Raw genomic sequence first — 17255 nt, forward strand, 5'->3', positions numbered from 1 at the left:
TTTTTTGAATAAAAACAAGAAATCGAATATAGGAGTTAATGTATTTATCAATACCTTTAGAGAGTTATTGCGCATATATTTCGACAGAAAAATAAAAAAAGAAAAAACGATTTTCTCACAAAACCGGCAATGTAGGTGACTATACTAATAAAGATACGTACCTGCATTAAGATCCGTTATTTCCTCAATATTAAGCCGGCAACACTACTACCTCAAGGTCTATTGTATTTGCCCTCTTTCTATGACCGCACCCATTATTCTATCCCTGTATCCTGCACCAGCTTGTGCAGTTCCTCGATAGGATGGTAGGTAGTTCATCGGGTTCTAGCTTTCCTTTTTCATATAGAAAGTGTGACTTGTGATCAGGAACCTCGCAGGAACATTGTGTTTTGCTGTTTCTGGATCTTTATCGGTTTATCGCATAGGCAAGGATCCTTAATACGAGTTCGGCTCATTCAGGTTGCACTTGACTAAGGTTGCCAAAATAAAAAATAGAGGTAAAAAAGAGGCACTGGCGAAACATTCTTTGAAACCTCGCCCAAATGTCTAGAATTTACCAAAAAGTTATGTCAACGGTATGCGTTTGATGGTCTTTCTTATTTTCTTAAAAATATTTATACTCAAAACTTGTTAAAATAAAACAAACCATTTTCAACAAAACTTTTTTTTCAAAACATAAGCTAACAGTAAGTTAAAAAGACATAAAATAGTTAAAAATATTTATCGCTTCCACAAATATTGCTTGTACATAAATATTTCTCCATTTTCCTTTCTGTACAAACGAATGGGAATAGCGAGAAACACAGATTAACAATGTTTTAAAGCATCATAGCTATAGAGGAATATATTTTAGACTTTGAGTTTGGTATATAAAAAAGAGGACCTTTTCCATATGTGAGGGAAAAGAAGACAGTGAGATCAAAAAGATGACTGTCCTCTGGAATAGAGGACGGTTGGCAACCATACACTTGACAGGGCATAATGTCTGTCAAGAGACTGTTGTAATACGCACTTTATTCCTGTTGAGCAATAGCAGTTCCTTTGTAGTTTTAGAGTTAGGTTCTTGGATGAAGGTCCTATTAGTGATGGGCAAAACTGTTATTTTTAGATAACAGTTGAAACTGTTATAGTTATTTATAAAAAACAGCTTAAAATAACAGCTTAAAAATAACAGGTTTCTTTATTTTATTGCTAAATATCTGAAAGAGTATGAGGCGGTCACCGCCAGGCGTATTAACGCAGTTGCAAGTTGCAACAATGACATGTTGAATTGACATGAACAATGACATCGGTAGTAGTATTTCCAGGGTGTCAAAACATTTCTAAATATCGATTGTTATCTAAAATACCTCTCTAAAAACGGTGGTTGTTGCCAAAAATCAGCTTTAAACGTCAAGCAATTTAAGCAGAATCGTGATTACTCAATGGTCATATTTTATGAAACACCCTGTATATATTTTTAAAAAATCTTAAAATATGTAAAACAACGAAATAAAATATACGTGTTTAAAAGTTTTTCCGAAAAACTCACCGGTTTTTAAATAAAAAATATTCTAATATTTGAGGGTGGTTTAGAATTCGAGTTTCGAAAAATCCCTTCTTATCGAACCTCTACACCCTAAAGTTAGTCCGTTTTCCAAAAATCAGCTTTTTACGTCAAGGGCATTAAGCAGGATCGTGATTAATCAATGACCAGATTTTTCAAAACACCCTGTATACATTTTTAAAAAATCTTAAAATATTATTCTGAAAATTTTTCAGATAAATACCTAAATAAATTAAAATTTAATAACGTACTGAAACATACAGCGCCATAATATCTCGACCTCCGCCCGTTATGCTCGTAACAGGTTGAAAAACAATGTATTTAAAACAACTGATGCGTTATTCTCCAACCTGTTTCGAACCTCCATCGACAATCGACCGATGCAGCCAGCGTTCCTTTCCCACTCCGATTATCTCGACCGCCGCCCTGTTATGCTCGTAACAGGTTGTATCTAAAATGACTGCTTCTCCAACCCGTTGCGAGCCTCCATCGACAATCGACCGATGCAGCAGCGTTCCTTTCCCACTCCTGTTATCTCGACCGCCCAGGCGTTATGCCCGCAACTGTTTCAAAAAAACTGCTTCTTTTATATCCTATTATTTTTAAGCTGTTGCAGACCCAATACGACCACCGACGGCGTCGACCGAAGCAGCTACGTTCGCCGTAGCCGTTGTCCGTTGTCTCGCCGCCTGTATCGATGGTTGACGAAATAACATGTTTTCCATCCATACTACTTGTTTTTTGGAATTGCTTCGAGCAGCATAGAATTTCGTGGCGGTGCAGAGCGCCGACTTCGTTTTTCGTTTCACGAGCGGCCGATCTCTACGTGTTGTTATTTTATATCTGTTATTTTTTAGAAATAGTAACGGTTGCGTTATGTTATTTCTAAATAATTGTTATAAAATAACAGATAGTTAAATAACAACCCATCACTAGGTCCTATACCTGTGCCCCTGTTCGTATATCTGGCCCTATCAGATCCGTAGGTCAAATATACCGTATGATCGAAAAAAACGGCGTCAGCGATGGCTATGAAATAAAGATCGTTGTCATTTTTATGTAAATTTACATATATGAACTAACATCGATCGTCATTTCCCAGCCAAATGGATGTCATTTTTTTCGATCATACGGTTCTATACAGGCGGCTAAACATTTTAACATCACTTATGAGCATTGAACTGGATGCGGAACAGAGGGTATCATTAAAGAATATTGTTGGTATTATCTGTACAAACAATAAATTAATCGCTTCCAAAAAACCTCTGTTTAGGCTATTTGAGAGATATAGTTGTATAACCAGTCTTTCCTTTTTATTACATTCAGTATTTTTTGTGTGTGGATATTTATTGAAATGTGGAAATGGAAAAGTTTTTTTATATTATTTTTACGATATAAGGATAAGGAAACGAGAAACAGGAAAAAATTCCCAAGCCTCTCGGCTGGGGTAAGGCAAACTATCCCATGACCCACATAAAGCGTCCTTTGAACCCCGTGTTTTCCACGTTTCGGCCTTTATTCAGGATTAAAATAACTTTATTTCCACAAAATTTTCCACTAAGGAAATTCATAAAAGTTTCAATACATTCAGGGATACATTTTGGTGCGAGCTCATTAGTTATAATTTTATAGTATCCTTAGACTTTTATTCAGTGTGAAAAATTCAGAAGCTGATTGCTTTTTTAAAAATAGAGGTGAATTATAAAACTCAATTATTATATTTACATATTTATTATATCATATCGTTAGTAGCATATTAAGGCGTAAAAACAAAAACTTTTTACTAACGGCTAGTAAATTGGCTATTAAAAGGATTTGAAGGATATATATTTTTTTATGAATGCTTTTCATAAACTTCCAAAAAATTAGAGTTAATATAAAACCGTATACTATTCTAGTTTATAATTTTATAATGTTTTTTTAAATTTTTATTAAAAAACGATAATTCTATCACTCGGCCGGATAGCCTGGCAGCTGTGGCCATTAAACCAAAATACTACTACATCTATATCTCTGACTACTACTAACTTCTACTAACCAACAATTTGTTTTGTTTGGTCTGTTTTTGTTTAAATGTGATCTGTTTCTGTTCATTATTCATGTTGTTGATTTTTATTTTTACTTAATGTTAATCGTTAGGCAACCAGTATTTCTTTTGGGTAATCAAACTTGTCACTCTAAAGCTACATTCGAAATCAATTCGCTGGCCGAGTGGTACTTTGGCCCGCAAGCTTATCATATGTACTTCAGTGTAATCATTCACAACAAAATTCGACGCCAGAGTGCAAGTTGAAGTTGGATTGAAAGTTTGCAAGCTGCAAACTTCCACTTCAGCACGGAATTTTCGTTTGACAATTATGACAAATTTGGTATTTAAATTTTAATAATTATTTTGTTTGTGTTGTTGTTACAAGCCATTTTCCTGTGAAACGTAAATAATTATTAAAAGAAAGATGAGTGAAGAGGACGCTATTCCTATTTTATTAGGACTTGTGGTTTTGCTGTTAAAAAAACGGCAATTATCGTTGCAGCTCAATAATTCGCTTGATCGAAAACCAAGGGGTTTACCAAAACCCAAAAATGAGGCGTCCGACCCATATTAATTGCGAGAAAAAGTTTTGAGTGCAACGAAAATCTTTTATAAGAAGCCCGCTTAAGCGATCCCATAATTGAGACACATTGTAGAAAAAAATCATCACTAAATGACGTTTTTGTTTCCATTTTTCTAAACATAAAAACTTGGAAAACTTAATTAACAACTGTTCCGGATTTTGACTCTTCCACAAACAACTAACCTAAAAATGTCAGGAGACGTTTAAACACGTATGCGCAAAATTCGACTCGAAATTTGTTGTGAATGGTTAATTTCGTTCCGACTTTAACGTCGAAGTGCCACTCGGCCAGCGAATTGATTTCGAATGTAGCTTAACAGTTCAATTACAAACAGTTCATTATTTATATAGTGATTTACAGGAATTTTATTAAATTATACGAATATTCTCGTTGATTATTGGTTTGAAATAAATATGACAATATCCTCCAATGAAAATGCGAGTTACTAACTCTAAATTCTAATTTTGAGCTGTCAAACAGGAGCTATACAAACCTGTCGATGAAAATATGCGTGAAAATATAGTTCCTAGCACACAAGGTTGGTACAATATCAAGTTTATTATAGTGATTTTTTTTTGCGTACGGCACAGATCGTTGCCACAAGCTTATTTTTCAACGGTGTAAATTATCACGAGATCGCGGGGTTAAATTGTTTTACAAAGGGGTAAATCTACCCCAAATGGGGTAGCTGTGGCAACACTGCCGCTATCACTTTTCCTCGCCCGTCACGGCCTTGAATTTTTACTCCCAATGGGCGTAAAGAAGTTTTACTTCATAAATCGCGGTATATAGACATTTGTCAAATTCATAAAAATCACCTTTATCATATTAGAGAAAATACAGTGTGATTAAGAAGTTAACAGTTTATTTTAGTTTTTTTGATCTACATCACCAGTTTCGAAAATTGGTGGTGTAGATCTTCAATGCCGCTAGAGTCTGTTTCTCGGAAACTGATAATTTGGAGAGATACTTTGTTTCCTCCCATTAAAATCCGGAAAAATACAATTTGTAATTTATCGAGGCAACTTCTATCTGGATAACTTTTAGGAAAATAAAACTACGTATCGTAGAGCGTTCGACGAACTCGTGTTTTCCCGACAATACGAGTTTCCAAACTAATGTAACTTTATTTCCTCAAATTTTATCTCTTAAAACTATATAAAAGTTACGATATCCGGCAGATATATTTTATTTGGCGTGGTTGGCTGTCGACTGGTCTCGGTTTTAACATAATGTAACAATATTGTTTGTGCTTTCGCTTTTCTGCCAGAAGGGAAAATGTAATTGGATAATAAAAACGGGCCATAAACTTGAGAGTGGAGAGTCATTTCTAATTTGTGCGGACTTTATCGCGTTTTGGCTAAGAAACAAATAATACCGGTTTTGCTTGGATTGCTTGGAAGGGGGTGAAACCACCCCTCAAATATTAGAATATTTTTTATTTAAAAACCGGTGAGTTTTTCGGAAAACTTAAACACGTATATTTTATTTTGTTGTTAGGTTAGGTTAGGTTTAAGATTTTTTAAAAATTTATACAGGGTGTTTCATAAAATATGACCACTGAGTAATCACGATTCTGCTTAAACTGCTTGACGTTCAAAGCTGATTTTTGGCAAACGGATTGACTGTGGGGTGTAGAGGTTCGATAAGGAGGGACTGTGGGGTGTAGAGGTTCGATAAGGAGGTTTTTTTTCGAATTTCAAATTCCAAGAGGGTGAAAACGCCCCTCAAATATTACAATATTTGTTATTTAAAAAACGGTTAGTCTTTCGGGAAGACACTTGGACATGCATAATTTATTTTGTTTTTTTACATCTTTTGAAATTTTTAAAAAATCATATCATGGGTGTACCAAAATGTTGGGTAATTGATTAACCACGATTCTGCTTAAACTGCTTGACGTAAAAAGCTTATTTTTGGCAAACGGATTTCAAGTCAAATTCCAACGAGATGAAACTACCCCTCAAATATTACCAAGTTGTATAATAATATCGCCATATTGTTTTTCTCATGCTGACATGAATGTGAGAAAATGTTATCCAGTTTGTATGTTAATGGAAATTCTTGCTTTGCTCTATCATCACCCTTACAAATGATTAATTCGACGCAAACGAAGTCACGGGTACACGCTAGTACTAGATAAATTAATATTGAACCTTGGTCACTTTTATAAGCAAGTTACTCTTTTATTTCAAATGGAACACCCAGTATATTAATCCGATATTCAATAAAGATTTTATGTCTCTTCAAAATACTATTAAAGTTAGGCCTACTAAGGCCTATTCCTCAGACAAATATTTTCCTAGATATTCTAATTTTTGTGATTTGGTGTGATAGTGTTTCAGTGATTTAGTGCATTTATGTCAAAATCTAAAATTTAAAAAAAAATCGTTTAGCCAAACTGACTATCAATTGACATAAAGTTGCACAAATGAGTTTTGATTGCTTTAGTTTCAACCATTTTCTTCATGATTCTCTAGTCTTTTTAGCCGACCATACTAACAGGTATGATAGGCTATTAAGATCGGCAGAAAAAAGTTTTTTTAATTTCACTCAAAATGAGTTATTTGTGTCATAAATGACCTAATTACAAAATATTTTCATGGTGTCTATCTGTCTGTCCGTCTGTCCGTCGGTCTGTCTATCTGTAACACGATAACTCAAAAACCGCTAAACCGATTTTAACCAAATTTGGCACAAAAATACTGTAGCACCCGAGAATCTGGTTATTAGTTTTTGGTGGGGGTGGTGGGTAGGTAAGGGGTATGGGAGGGGGTTAAATTTTTTAAAAAATCGTAACTCCAAAATTACAGTAGATAGCGAAACGCGGTTTTCAATTTAAGATTAGGAATAATATTTGCAACAAAATTTGTAATAACATCAAAATCAGTCAAAGTCGCAGTTTTTGAGATAAAAAAAATGGCGCCGGGAGGCACGTATAGCCGCCCATACTAAAATATGTTAATATCTCGAAAACTGCGACTTTGACTGATTTTGATGTTATTATAAACTAGGTTTTTCCCGCGACTACGTGCGCGTTACACCTCGAATAGTTCATGCATTGATTTAAATGATTTACTTTGTATATAGAGCTAGTGAGCCTTACAAATGCCCTATTTAAATTATGTTTTTCAAAGTTTTAGAGCTACTCGTACTTCATATGAAAGTTCAATCAATTGTCGATTTTCTGGGTATTATACAGGGCAAGTCTTGACTAAGTGCAAATATTTTCAGGGCTGGTAGATCTCGATAAAAAAAACATATTTTCTCTTTACCGTTTTTCAAATAAATCCAAAATAACTGAGTTATTTTACTTTAAAAATTTCCAAAAAACAATATTTTTTGCTTAAATTTTGAGAACCACTGCAGCTTTTCGGGTTTTTCTGTCTTGCAAATTTAATCTACTACCTATCTATGTTGCCATATTTTCACGAAATTATGGTTTTTAACTAAAAACTAAAAAAAATCCAAAAGGTTTTTCAAAAAATTCCAAATTTTCAAAAAAAAATTTCTCGAAAAAACTCATAATCGTGTTTCTGGGGTCAAATATACCTACTACCGCTAAGAATAATTGCACTTATTTAAGACTCGCTCGACAAAAATCGATATTGTTATTTTTGACTTATTACATATTTTTACTTAAAATATATAAAAAGCCGTCAATATTCCAATTTCAAGAGCATTTTTATTCTCTTTAAATATTATTATGTACTTAAGAAAATTCGAAAATTTAAAAACCGTTTTTTATTTTTTCATCGCCTGTATATGACTTTATGACACACTTTGTATACCAAAAATTAAACTTTTGATTAGAGCCGTCTGAAATAAAAAAATCTTAATAATTCTAGAAGTTATCGAAATGAAAGTATTTCAAAGAAGTCCAATTTTGGCCACAAAACGTTTTTGAAATCCTGCTTTTTTAACACTTTTTTTCAGTTTTTTCTAACTACTTCCATTGACTGAAACTAATTATGTATGGTTGGATAGAGGGTGGATGGCGATCTTCCAGGGCGGTTTTTTATTTCTTATTTATATATAGATTATTTTCGAAATCGAACCAAAGTCAATTTCAAAGAAATTTTGCAAAATCTGAAAAAATAAAATCTCTCCAAAAAATAATAAATAGTGAAATGATTATTTACCCTCTATAGATAGAACCCCTACCTATGGTCCCATATAAACTGTATTACTAAAATAAATAGTTTTGAAATATGAAGTTTTCAAATGAATATTTGAAATTTTCAATTGTCGCTTTACTTAATATACTCCCTTGATATTTTTTTCATCTCTTTTTTTGGTTTATTAAGAGCACTAATACTCAATTTATAGTTATTTTTTATTCCTTGAAGGATAATTGAAGAAGAAATATTTCGTTTATATTATTGATGTGTCACTAAATAAACCCTTGTATAAAATTTTATACTGCTAGATGTTATAGTAATGCATTTTCGTACAGCAAACTTTCATTCCCTATTCTACTTACTAAGATTATAAATTTCATAAAATCGCTTTATCCATATAATTAACTCATGTTTTTAAATGATCCTTTGTGCCAATTTTTATGTGTATAATCCAGAGGTCACCAATTTTTATATAAATTTTTACTAACTTTACCCATTTGGTTGATGAATTTCAAAAATATCTTCTAATTCTTTTTGTAGGATTTCATTCTTGTAGACCACATAGTAAGGAATTTTCATACAACAAATTGTTCCGACATAATTTTACTCTCTAAGAGGATGAATTTCCTAAAATCGCTTTGTGTAGCTAATTCACTAATGTCGTTTAAACGAACCTTTGTTCTAATATTTATGTATCTAAAGCTGGCTGTATGAACTGATCCCTAAAATATCTAAAAACTTGATATATAATCTAACTGACAAACCACTGACAATGACAAATAATTTATTTCTGGAGGTATTGTATGTAGGTGTTTTTCAGGTATGTTTTAATATTTAGTCGATTTACACAAAGAAATAGCCATTCAACAATTTAAAAATACTTCATAACAAATCTAGACATATATACCTTTCATTTAAAAAAAGAATCATCAAGATTGGTAGAGCAGTTGAGGCGGGATGGATGTAACAAAAAAAACTTTTGTGCTTTTATATATGTATGGATTTTGTTGCAAATATTATTCCTATTCTTAATTTGAAAACCGCGTTTCGCTAGCTACTGTAATTTTGGAGTTACGATTTTTTAAAATTTTTAACCCACTCCCATACCCCCTCCCATACCCCCTTACCAACCCCCCACCCTCATCAAAAACTAATGGCCAGATTCTCGGGTGCCACAGTTGTGCCAAATTTGGTTAAAATCGGTTCAGCGGTTTTTGAGTTATCGTGTTACAGACGGACAGACGGAGGGACAGACAGACAGACACCATGAAAATATTTTGTATTTAGGTCATTTATGACCCAAGTAACTCATTTTGAGTGAAATTGAAAAAACTTTTTTTTTGCCGACCTTAATAGCCTACCATACCTATTGGTATGGTCTGCTAAAAAAATTAGAAAAATTCTTTTACTTTGAAACTAAAAGAACTGCCTACCAACTTTTAATTAACATATTTTAATATGGGCGGCTATACGTGCCTCCAGGCGCCATTTTTTTTAATTCTAATACAAATTTGATTGTCTTGATTTTAAAATTGAGTGTCTCACCTCAAATGTTCAGTCAACACATTTGTCTATATTGGCGTATGATCGTAATTTTCGTGTAGTAAGTGACGGGCAGCTGCTGGAAGATAGTCAAAAAGGAAAGCGAATTTGGCTAGGTTTCACTCGTAAGCTCCATTGAATGCTAAAATTCACTAGTAAAAGTTTGTTCCAAAATTAGTTGTTGAACTTTTACTAGAGTAGTATTCAGTGAATCAGTGAATGCGGGCTTTTACTTGCAATTGTTAACAATCACTGATTTCGGGCTTGTATTATAACTAGTGTTGCACAAGAGTCTTGAAGAAGTCTTGCAAGACCAAGACTCTTGCAAGAAATTCAAGACAAAACTTTCAAAATTTCTTGTCTTGAATTTCAAGACAAGACAAGACTTTAATATGCAAGAAATTTCAAGAGTCTTGCAAGATTTCTTGAATTCAAGATTTCTTGAAAGTTAAAAATGATACATTTTTTTAAGTGATAATTAGGTCTTTGCGCAAGTTATGCCGGGTTTATACAACATTTACATAGTCGTAATCACAATCATAGTCATAATCATAAAAGTTAAAATATCCACTTCTTATAAACCTGTTGACATCTACCATGAACTTAGCCTTTAATTAAGTTACCTAACTTCACTGATATAAAAATTATAATTATGAAAATGTTCTATAAACGCACATTAAAATTGCGTTGTGATTATGACGATGATTAAGACTGTGATTATGATTACGACTTATACAAATGTTGTATAAACCCGGCATTAATATTGACCCGTGTTCATTTTTTTTTCTATCATAGCCAGTGTTTTAGAGTTGAGAATAAAATGAAATAAAGTCGAGGCAACAAACCGTATATTGGTAATTGGTATTATTTTAGTTAACGCAGCTTTTTAATTCAGCTTTTACGTAGTTCGTTTGCGGTCCGTTAATATTTTTTTTGCTAAAATTAGCATCGTTGTTGTTCATTTTTCCGTATTACATTTTGTATACGACGCTTTCTATGAAATAAAATATAGAAATATTATTGCCTTTTTGTTAGAATGTAAAATTTTTCAAGACAAAAAATTTCAAGAGTCTTGCAAGACAAGACAAGACTTTGCCATTCAAGAAATCTGCAAGACAAGACTTTGAAAATTTCTTGTCTTGAATTTCAAGACAAGACAAGAAATTGAGAGAGATTTTCAAGACAAGAATTCTTGTCTTGTGCAACACTAATTATAACATATACATATAAATTTATGAAGCTGGTGTAAACAACGTAGAGATATTTTAACTTATCATGTTTTTGTTACAGTGTTTTCCAAAGGACAATGCGAAACGAACCGCTACAGATTCTTGGCTAAGACAGGAGGATACGTGTGGGTCGTCACACAAGCCACCCTAATCTACGACAAAGTACACAAGCCTCAAAGCGTCGTCTGCGTAAACTACGTTATAAGGTAAGTGGCTTTTTTGTTTTTTTGAAAAATGGGGCACCGATGCAGAGCACTATCGTACCAAATCATTTATTTTATTTAAAACAAAAATGAAATTTGTTTGAAAACACGTAGAACCTTGAGATAAGATTCTGGCAGAGTAGGCAGAGCCGTCTCTGGATAAAATGAGACCATATTGTACAATACGTATCAATATCTTAATATATAAGGAACTTACAGCCTTCTGTCATTATTATACGGGGTGTTCCTTAGTGACATGCTAATATCTAAGGGAAAAAAATAACTACAGTGTGGTACAATTCTCTATTTTTTTTTCATAATAACACTGATGTTATTAAAGATATATATCTTTATGAAACTTGATACACATTTTCTATGCATCAAAAATGCTTTTTTGATGTACAATTTTATTTATTTAGACCAGTGGCGTCCATACGGATTTTCTATTTAATATTTTTGAAGAAAAAATGGTAATCTCATTCGTTTCTATATAATTTTCATCTCATGAGTGTTGTCATGGATCATTTTAGTAAACATGTGGAATACTAAGTATTTTATTGCCTGAAGAATTAAATATATAATAATACATTTAAATATATTATTATTATTTATTGATAATAAAGTCGCGAAACGTTGCACTATAAATTACTGGGAACAATACACTAATCATAATAAAATGTCTATATTATTATTAGTGCCGTGGTGGTAAATAAAATACTGTTTAAACTTCGAAGGAAAGTTTACATTGCTCGGTATGTAATTAACTATTTTTAAGTTCTACACTTACCGGTACGAGAAACAGACATCTTAAAATTTTAATGTATTTTAAAGTTTAATATATTTTGTTGTAATGGGCCGATTTTGGTAATTTTTATGCAATTTGTAGCTAAATTATTTGACCTTTTAGCTTGTTTTTAAATTAAAAACAAAGTGATGATATTTGGACGAATATTTGAAACATCCTGTTGATTTTTTTTAACGTTATAAGGTATTTAAAAAGCGTTTTATCATCAAGGTACATTTTTTTTGGATAGACTGATGTGTGTTTCATCCCAATAGCTACTAGAGATAGATAAGACACTGAATAAAACAAATAAATCCGTCATTTAGAGCCACCTGGCGGTCCGGAAGAAACTAATTGAAAGTTTTGGCATTGCATAATTTTAGTGTTCCGTTACTTAATAACGGTAACTAATACTGTAACGTCATTGAAGCTCTAAATGATTCCTTGTAAAATAAATAATAATGAGTATATAGTTTTTTTATGTTTTATTAATTCATTAGAAGTGCAACACAGTTGAAACAAAAATAAAATTATGAATACATACATTTTAAACACAACAATAGAGCACATTGTAGCGTTTTTTAAACCACTACCACTGCGAACGGCAGCTTTTCATCGGAGAGCAGTCGTGGATAAGGTATTTCACTAGAGAGAAAATTAATCAGTAATAATTAACAAAAGATATATAGATATTGGGCGCCAGGCATGTACAGAGAAAGAAAACACAGTTGTATAATACTTAAAACTAATGACTATATTTATTCATGACGTTCTTTGCTGATACATGACATTGTAGAGTTCTAGTAAATATATAGTGGTTATATGTCAAAGAAAGTGGTGGTAAGAGTCGTACTAAATATCAATGAAAACAACTACGATAAAATACAGGACATGTAAAGTTTAAGAGAAAATATGAAATGTAGCATTACTTTAATTAATTTGATATATTCCATATGATGCTAAATCGAAGATGTTACAACCTGTAGATTCTAGAATCTATGTTTGATTATCCATCTATTAAAATAGTGCAATAATATCTATAAAAGTAATACCATTACAAGACGTAATGCAATGAAACCTAAGATCTAAATTATATTTTAAAGATTATATCGACATGAATGTTCTTAACAATCTAACCACTGAACATAGTCTGTACGATATTACTTAAGATGTACGTTATTGTTTGAGACTGAAAATGTTTTAGATGTTAAATGTAAAACTAGAACTTAAATATACACTTAGCTGTTCTTTTATGTAACCTTGCTTCAAACAGTAGCAGCGTGAGGTGGTCTAGCATCTCTGTACTGTCTGTCGGCGATCCTGTTGGTCAAAACAACAAAAGGGGCCAGATTGAGGACACCATGAATCCTTACAGCCGTAGCTACTGACTAGGCTTAGAAATGGGAGTGAAGCAGCATGGGACTCAAGCTACATCCACGCTGTGGCACTTAGATGTAAGAAAAAATCGTTCTTACTGTGGACACTCGTCCACAGGACATCTGTACATAAGATAATGTCTGTACATAAGACACTACCCGTACCTTGGAAATAGTCCGTACCTTGGACACAGTCCGTACCTTGGACACAGTCCGTACCTTGGACACAGTCCGTACCTTGGACACAGTCCGTACCTTGGACACAGTCCGTATCTTGGAAATAGTCCGTATCTTGGAAATAGTCCGTACCTTGGACCCTAAAAATATGAAACTCTTGTTTAAAACCAAACAAGGTCTAATAAACAAAATAAACCTACCTCGAAATACTTCTGAGGGCTCACTAAATAATAAAGAATCTGTCCTTCCTTCCATGTGACATTCTGGAGGGCAAAAGAAAAGGGACGCCAACGTGCCAGCAAAATACAATTACAAGTTAGGTTGGGGCATCCGCAACTCTACCCTAAAAATACGCAGTAATAGTAACGAATCTAAAAGGATAATATCTCATCTTTACCTGTAGCTTCGAAATAGCAGCTGATTCAGATTATACAGCAAGATTTAAATAATCACCATTTCTCAAAAACTGGGACTAATGGCGTCTGACAGGCCAAACGTTCAAACCAAAAGTGAAGTTAAATCACAGAGAGTTGACAGAAGCGATGTTGACAGCGCGCGCCTCCACAGAGCGATAACAGGGTTGTGTCAAACGAAAACAGGGTTGTGGACTAGAGAACGTAAAAATTCGTCAAATAAATCATCAGGCCCGAACGATACGGAATCGGGTGACGATATGCCAGACATCATATATTATATATAAAAAAAGACATGTAACGAACTAAAAACGTTACAACATAACACGTATTTTTTAATTTAACAATAAATACATTATAATGTACCTAGTAAAAATAATATAGACTACTAATTAATTGTTACTAAAAATACTATACAGGGTGTCAAAAATTAGTATATGTAACTTCGGTGGGTGATTCCCTACAGATAATATAAATAAAAAGTTCAATAAAACAAAAAGTTCCTATGAACATATGTCCTAAAATGCTTCCTGAAGAAGTTACAGTCCTTGAAAGATTAAATAAAAATAATATATTTTGTTTTTTCCATACCAACTGTTAAAATTGCCTTATATCTATCAAAAATAGTAGATAAAATAGTAGTTTTAACCGCAAGGGTAGATTAACAGCGAGGATAGGTTAAAACTTTATTTCTTCTCGCACGTTTTTTAATTGCTTCCATTTTTGAAAATTTTTGTATTCCTTTTCATAAGTTATTCGGGATTTAAATGGAAGTAGTTTGGATATGGCAGACTGAATTTGTCAGCCTGAATATGTGTTGGTAATTTACTTATTTCGTTTTGAGCCATTTCTGGCTCCAATTCAATCAGCAATCGACACGGAAGAGAATTAAAAAATATTGACTCAAAACTGACAACTAAAGAGACAGCTTTATTTATTTGTCAAATTACATAGAAACCAACGCCAAAAAACTCCCGAAATTAATTCACTCGCGGTTTCATCGCTCGTGAATTAATCTTTTCGGTCGACGATAAAATGCCATTTTATCGTCTTGTATAAAAAAATAACTATTATTTTGAAGAACATTGGTAAACCGTTTTTCTTGAAATTTGGTACTCTTGCACACATTTTAGTGCCAAAGCGAATGGCGAAAGTGTAAAATTTTGTAGCAGCCCTGAAAGGGTAGTTTCCATTAGGGTAGATAGTACTACTGGTGGTACTTCTTTTATACTAATTTCAACAAATGATAATTATAGCTAGTACTTTTTGGGACTCATGGAACCATAGACTTAAAATAAAATATAGACTGAGCATCTCATTCATAAATAGCTGGAACATGCGGTCAGACACTGTCTTGTTATTGTTGTGTTATTGTTTTAGGTTATAACGAGTGCGACACGAGCGATAGATAGGTTGTCTCTGTCGTAACGGTCGTTCCCTGACGACTCTGCCGAGAAACACAACACTGTCTTTCGTTTCTCAAGTACACCTGAACTCTCCGTCTCATAGCCGGGTAATTTTTTTATTTTAATGAAGCTATAATTAAATTAAAAATATATCGTATTTAAACATTTTTATATTTTATTAAGATTTAGGACAGGTTTTTTAAATAAAAGTTTTAGAAAAAACGTCTTAGAGTCCAAAAAGGATAAAAATAATAAAATACACGTTATAGAAGAAATTTTATAATCGAAATTATGTAATTTTTGAAATTAATAATAAATTATTAATTTTAGTCAAACATTTACAACCCCTAATATTAATCAAAACAGGATCTATTCCACAGATATAATAGAGTCGGCGACAGGGAGAGAAAAAAAAATATGATTGTTGTAATGTTTTTTCTGGTTAAGTGATGTCTTATGTAAATTAGAGAAAACATAAATCTGTTCCATTAAAGCAAGGAAGATGATAGGAAGTGGATAAAATGAATACTACATTTATTTAACTCGGTACTGTCTTTATTATACCGGGTGCGTCCCATGAACCCTGGATTGAAATTTAAAATACGATTTGTTTTTAAGCGACAATGTCAAAAGTTGACATATGATATGCCATTCTATTCAGAGTATCATTTTTTATCGAATAAAGTAGCAATATACCGAAGGTGCCTTTAAAAATCAAAAGATGTAATCATTTCCGTGAAACAGGAAGATACCAAAAACAATTGAATACGTCAATAAATCCTAATTTATGTCATATACCTACTAACATACAAATCTGTTTTTTTTATCTGAAAAAATAAAAAAGTTATAGGGGCGAGCCACTTTTGAGACGACCCGGTATATTAAAAAATATTGCTTCATAATGTAATATCATTTTAAAATTCTTGTATGTTATTTTAGATTCTCAAGATAATTTTAGAATAAACCGGAATATATTTTTAATAAAAGCATTATTAATTATTAACAGGGTTATAATTATGATTTTGTTACAATGTAAGTAAGTAAATAATGTAATGTAAGAGAAAAAATTCAGATTTTACATTTTACTAAAATATTATCTAAATAAGCGCCTTTCTACAACAACGCCACTTACTCCTAATGGGTATATTGAGAGTTGCCTACCGGTCGAAAGTTGTTTCAAGACTTAAATGGATTATTTAAGTCAAATTTCTTGCAAATTTGGCACTGACGAACCATATTTTATAGTTCTTGAACAGAAAAAGTCAATAAAATAAACAATTAAAGACTACAAGCTAAGAAAATGCGTTAATACAGCCGGGGATATAGCGGCAACAAAGCTTTACCGCACACGTGCGACGCGTACTACAAGGTAATAAATGAATGAATAGGCTCCCTCGCTTCTAATCGGTGTTGTCATATTGTAAAGAACTTATCCTTTTTAAACAGTATCCGACTTATAATTTAGTAGTATAAGGACTATTTAATACATCTCTGGAATATTAAAACCTACTTTATTAAACTGTAGTATTAATATCTCAATATATGTGTGTAACAAGAAAAAAAATATTGATAATATTAAAGACGTGACAACATAGGCTGGATGAGGAAGGCTCGGTCGACTGTACCCAGAAGTAAACATGTATACAAAAAAGATTGTTTGACCGCGTTGAGATGTAAATAGTGTAGTCTATATTTTATTTTAAGTCTATGCATGGAACCATTAATTTTTACTTTAAAATAAAGGTTAAAAAGTCAAATAATTTAGCTACAAATTGCTTAAAAAAATGCCAGTGTAGTAAGATAATAACTGCAGAATGAATGTATTTTTCTGGTTGCACTTTTCAT

At 32.6% G+C, this 17255-nt stretch overlaps 1 protein-coding gene across 7 annotated transcripts in view; it reads left to right on the top strand.

The window, feature by feature from the left end:
• The window catches only part of LOC115889806 (hypoxia-inducible factor 1-alpha), a 388607-nt gene that overhangs the window by 187694 nt on the left and 183658 nt on the right, over positions 1 to 17255 (top strand). For all 7 annotated transcript variants that reach the window (XM_030909881.1, XM_030909884.1, XM_030909882.1 and 4 more), the window contains one exon: positions 11113 to 11257. In XM_030909881.1, the coding sequence (XP_030765741.1) occupies positions 11113 to 11257 (145 nt within the window). The remainder of the gene's footprint in view (positions 1 to 11112; positions 11258 to 17255) is intronic.

Source organism: Sitophilus oryzae, unplaced genomic scaffold (genome assembly GCF_002938485.1).
Source record: "Sitophilus oryzae breed Bouriz unplaced genomic scaffold, Soryzae_2.0 scaffold_847_pilon_pilon, whole genome shotgun sequence".
NCBI classification, from domain to species: domain Eukaryota; kingdom Metazoa; phylum Arthropoda; class Insecta; order Coleoptera; family Curculionidae; genus Sitophilus; species Sitophilus oryzae.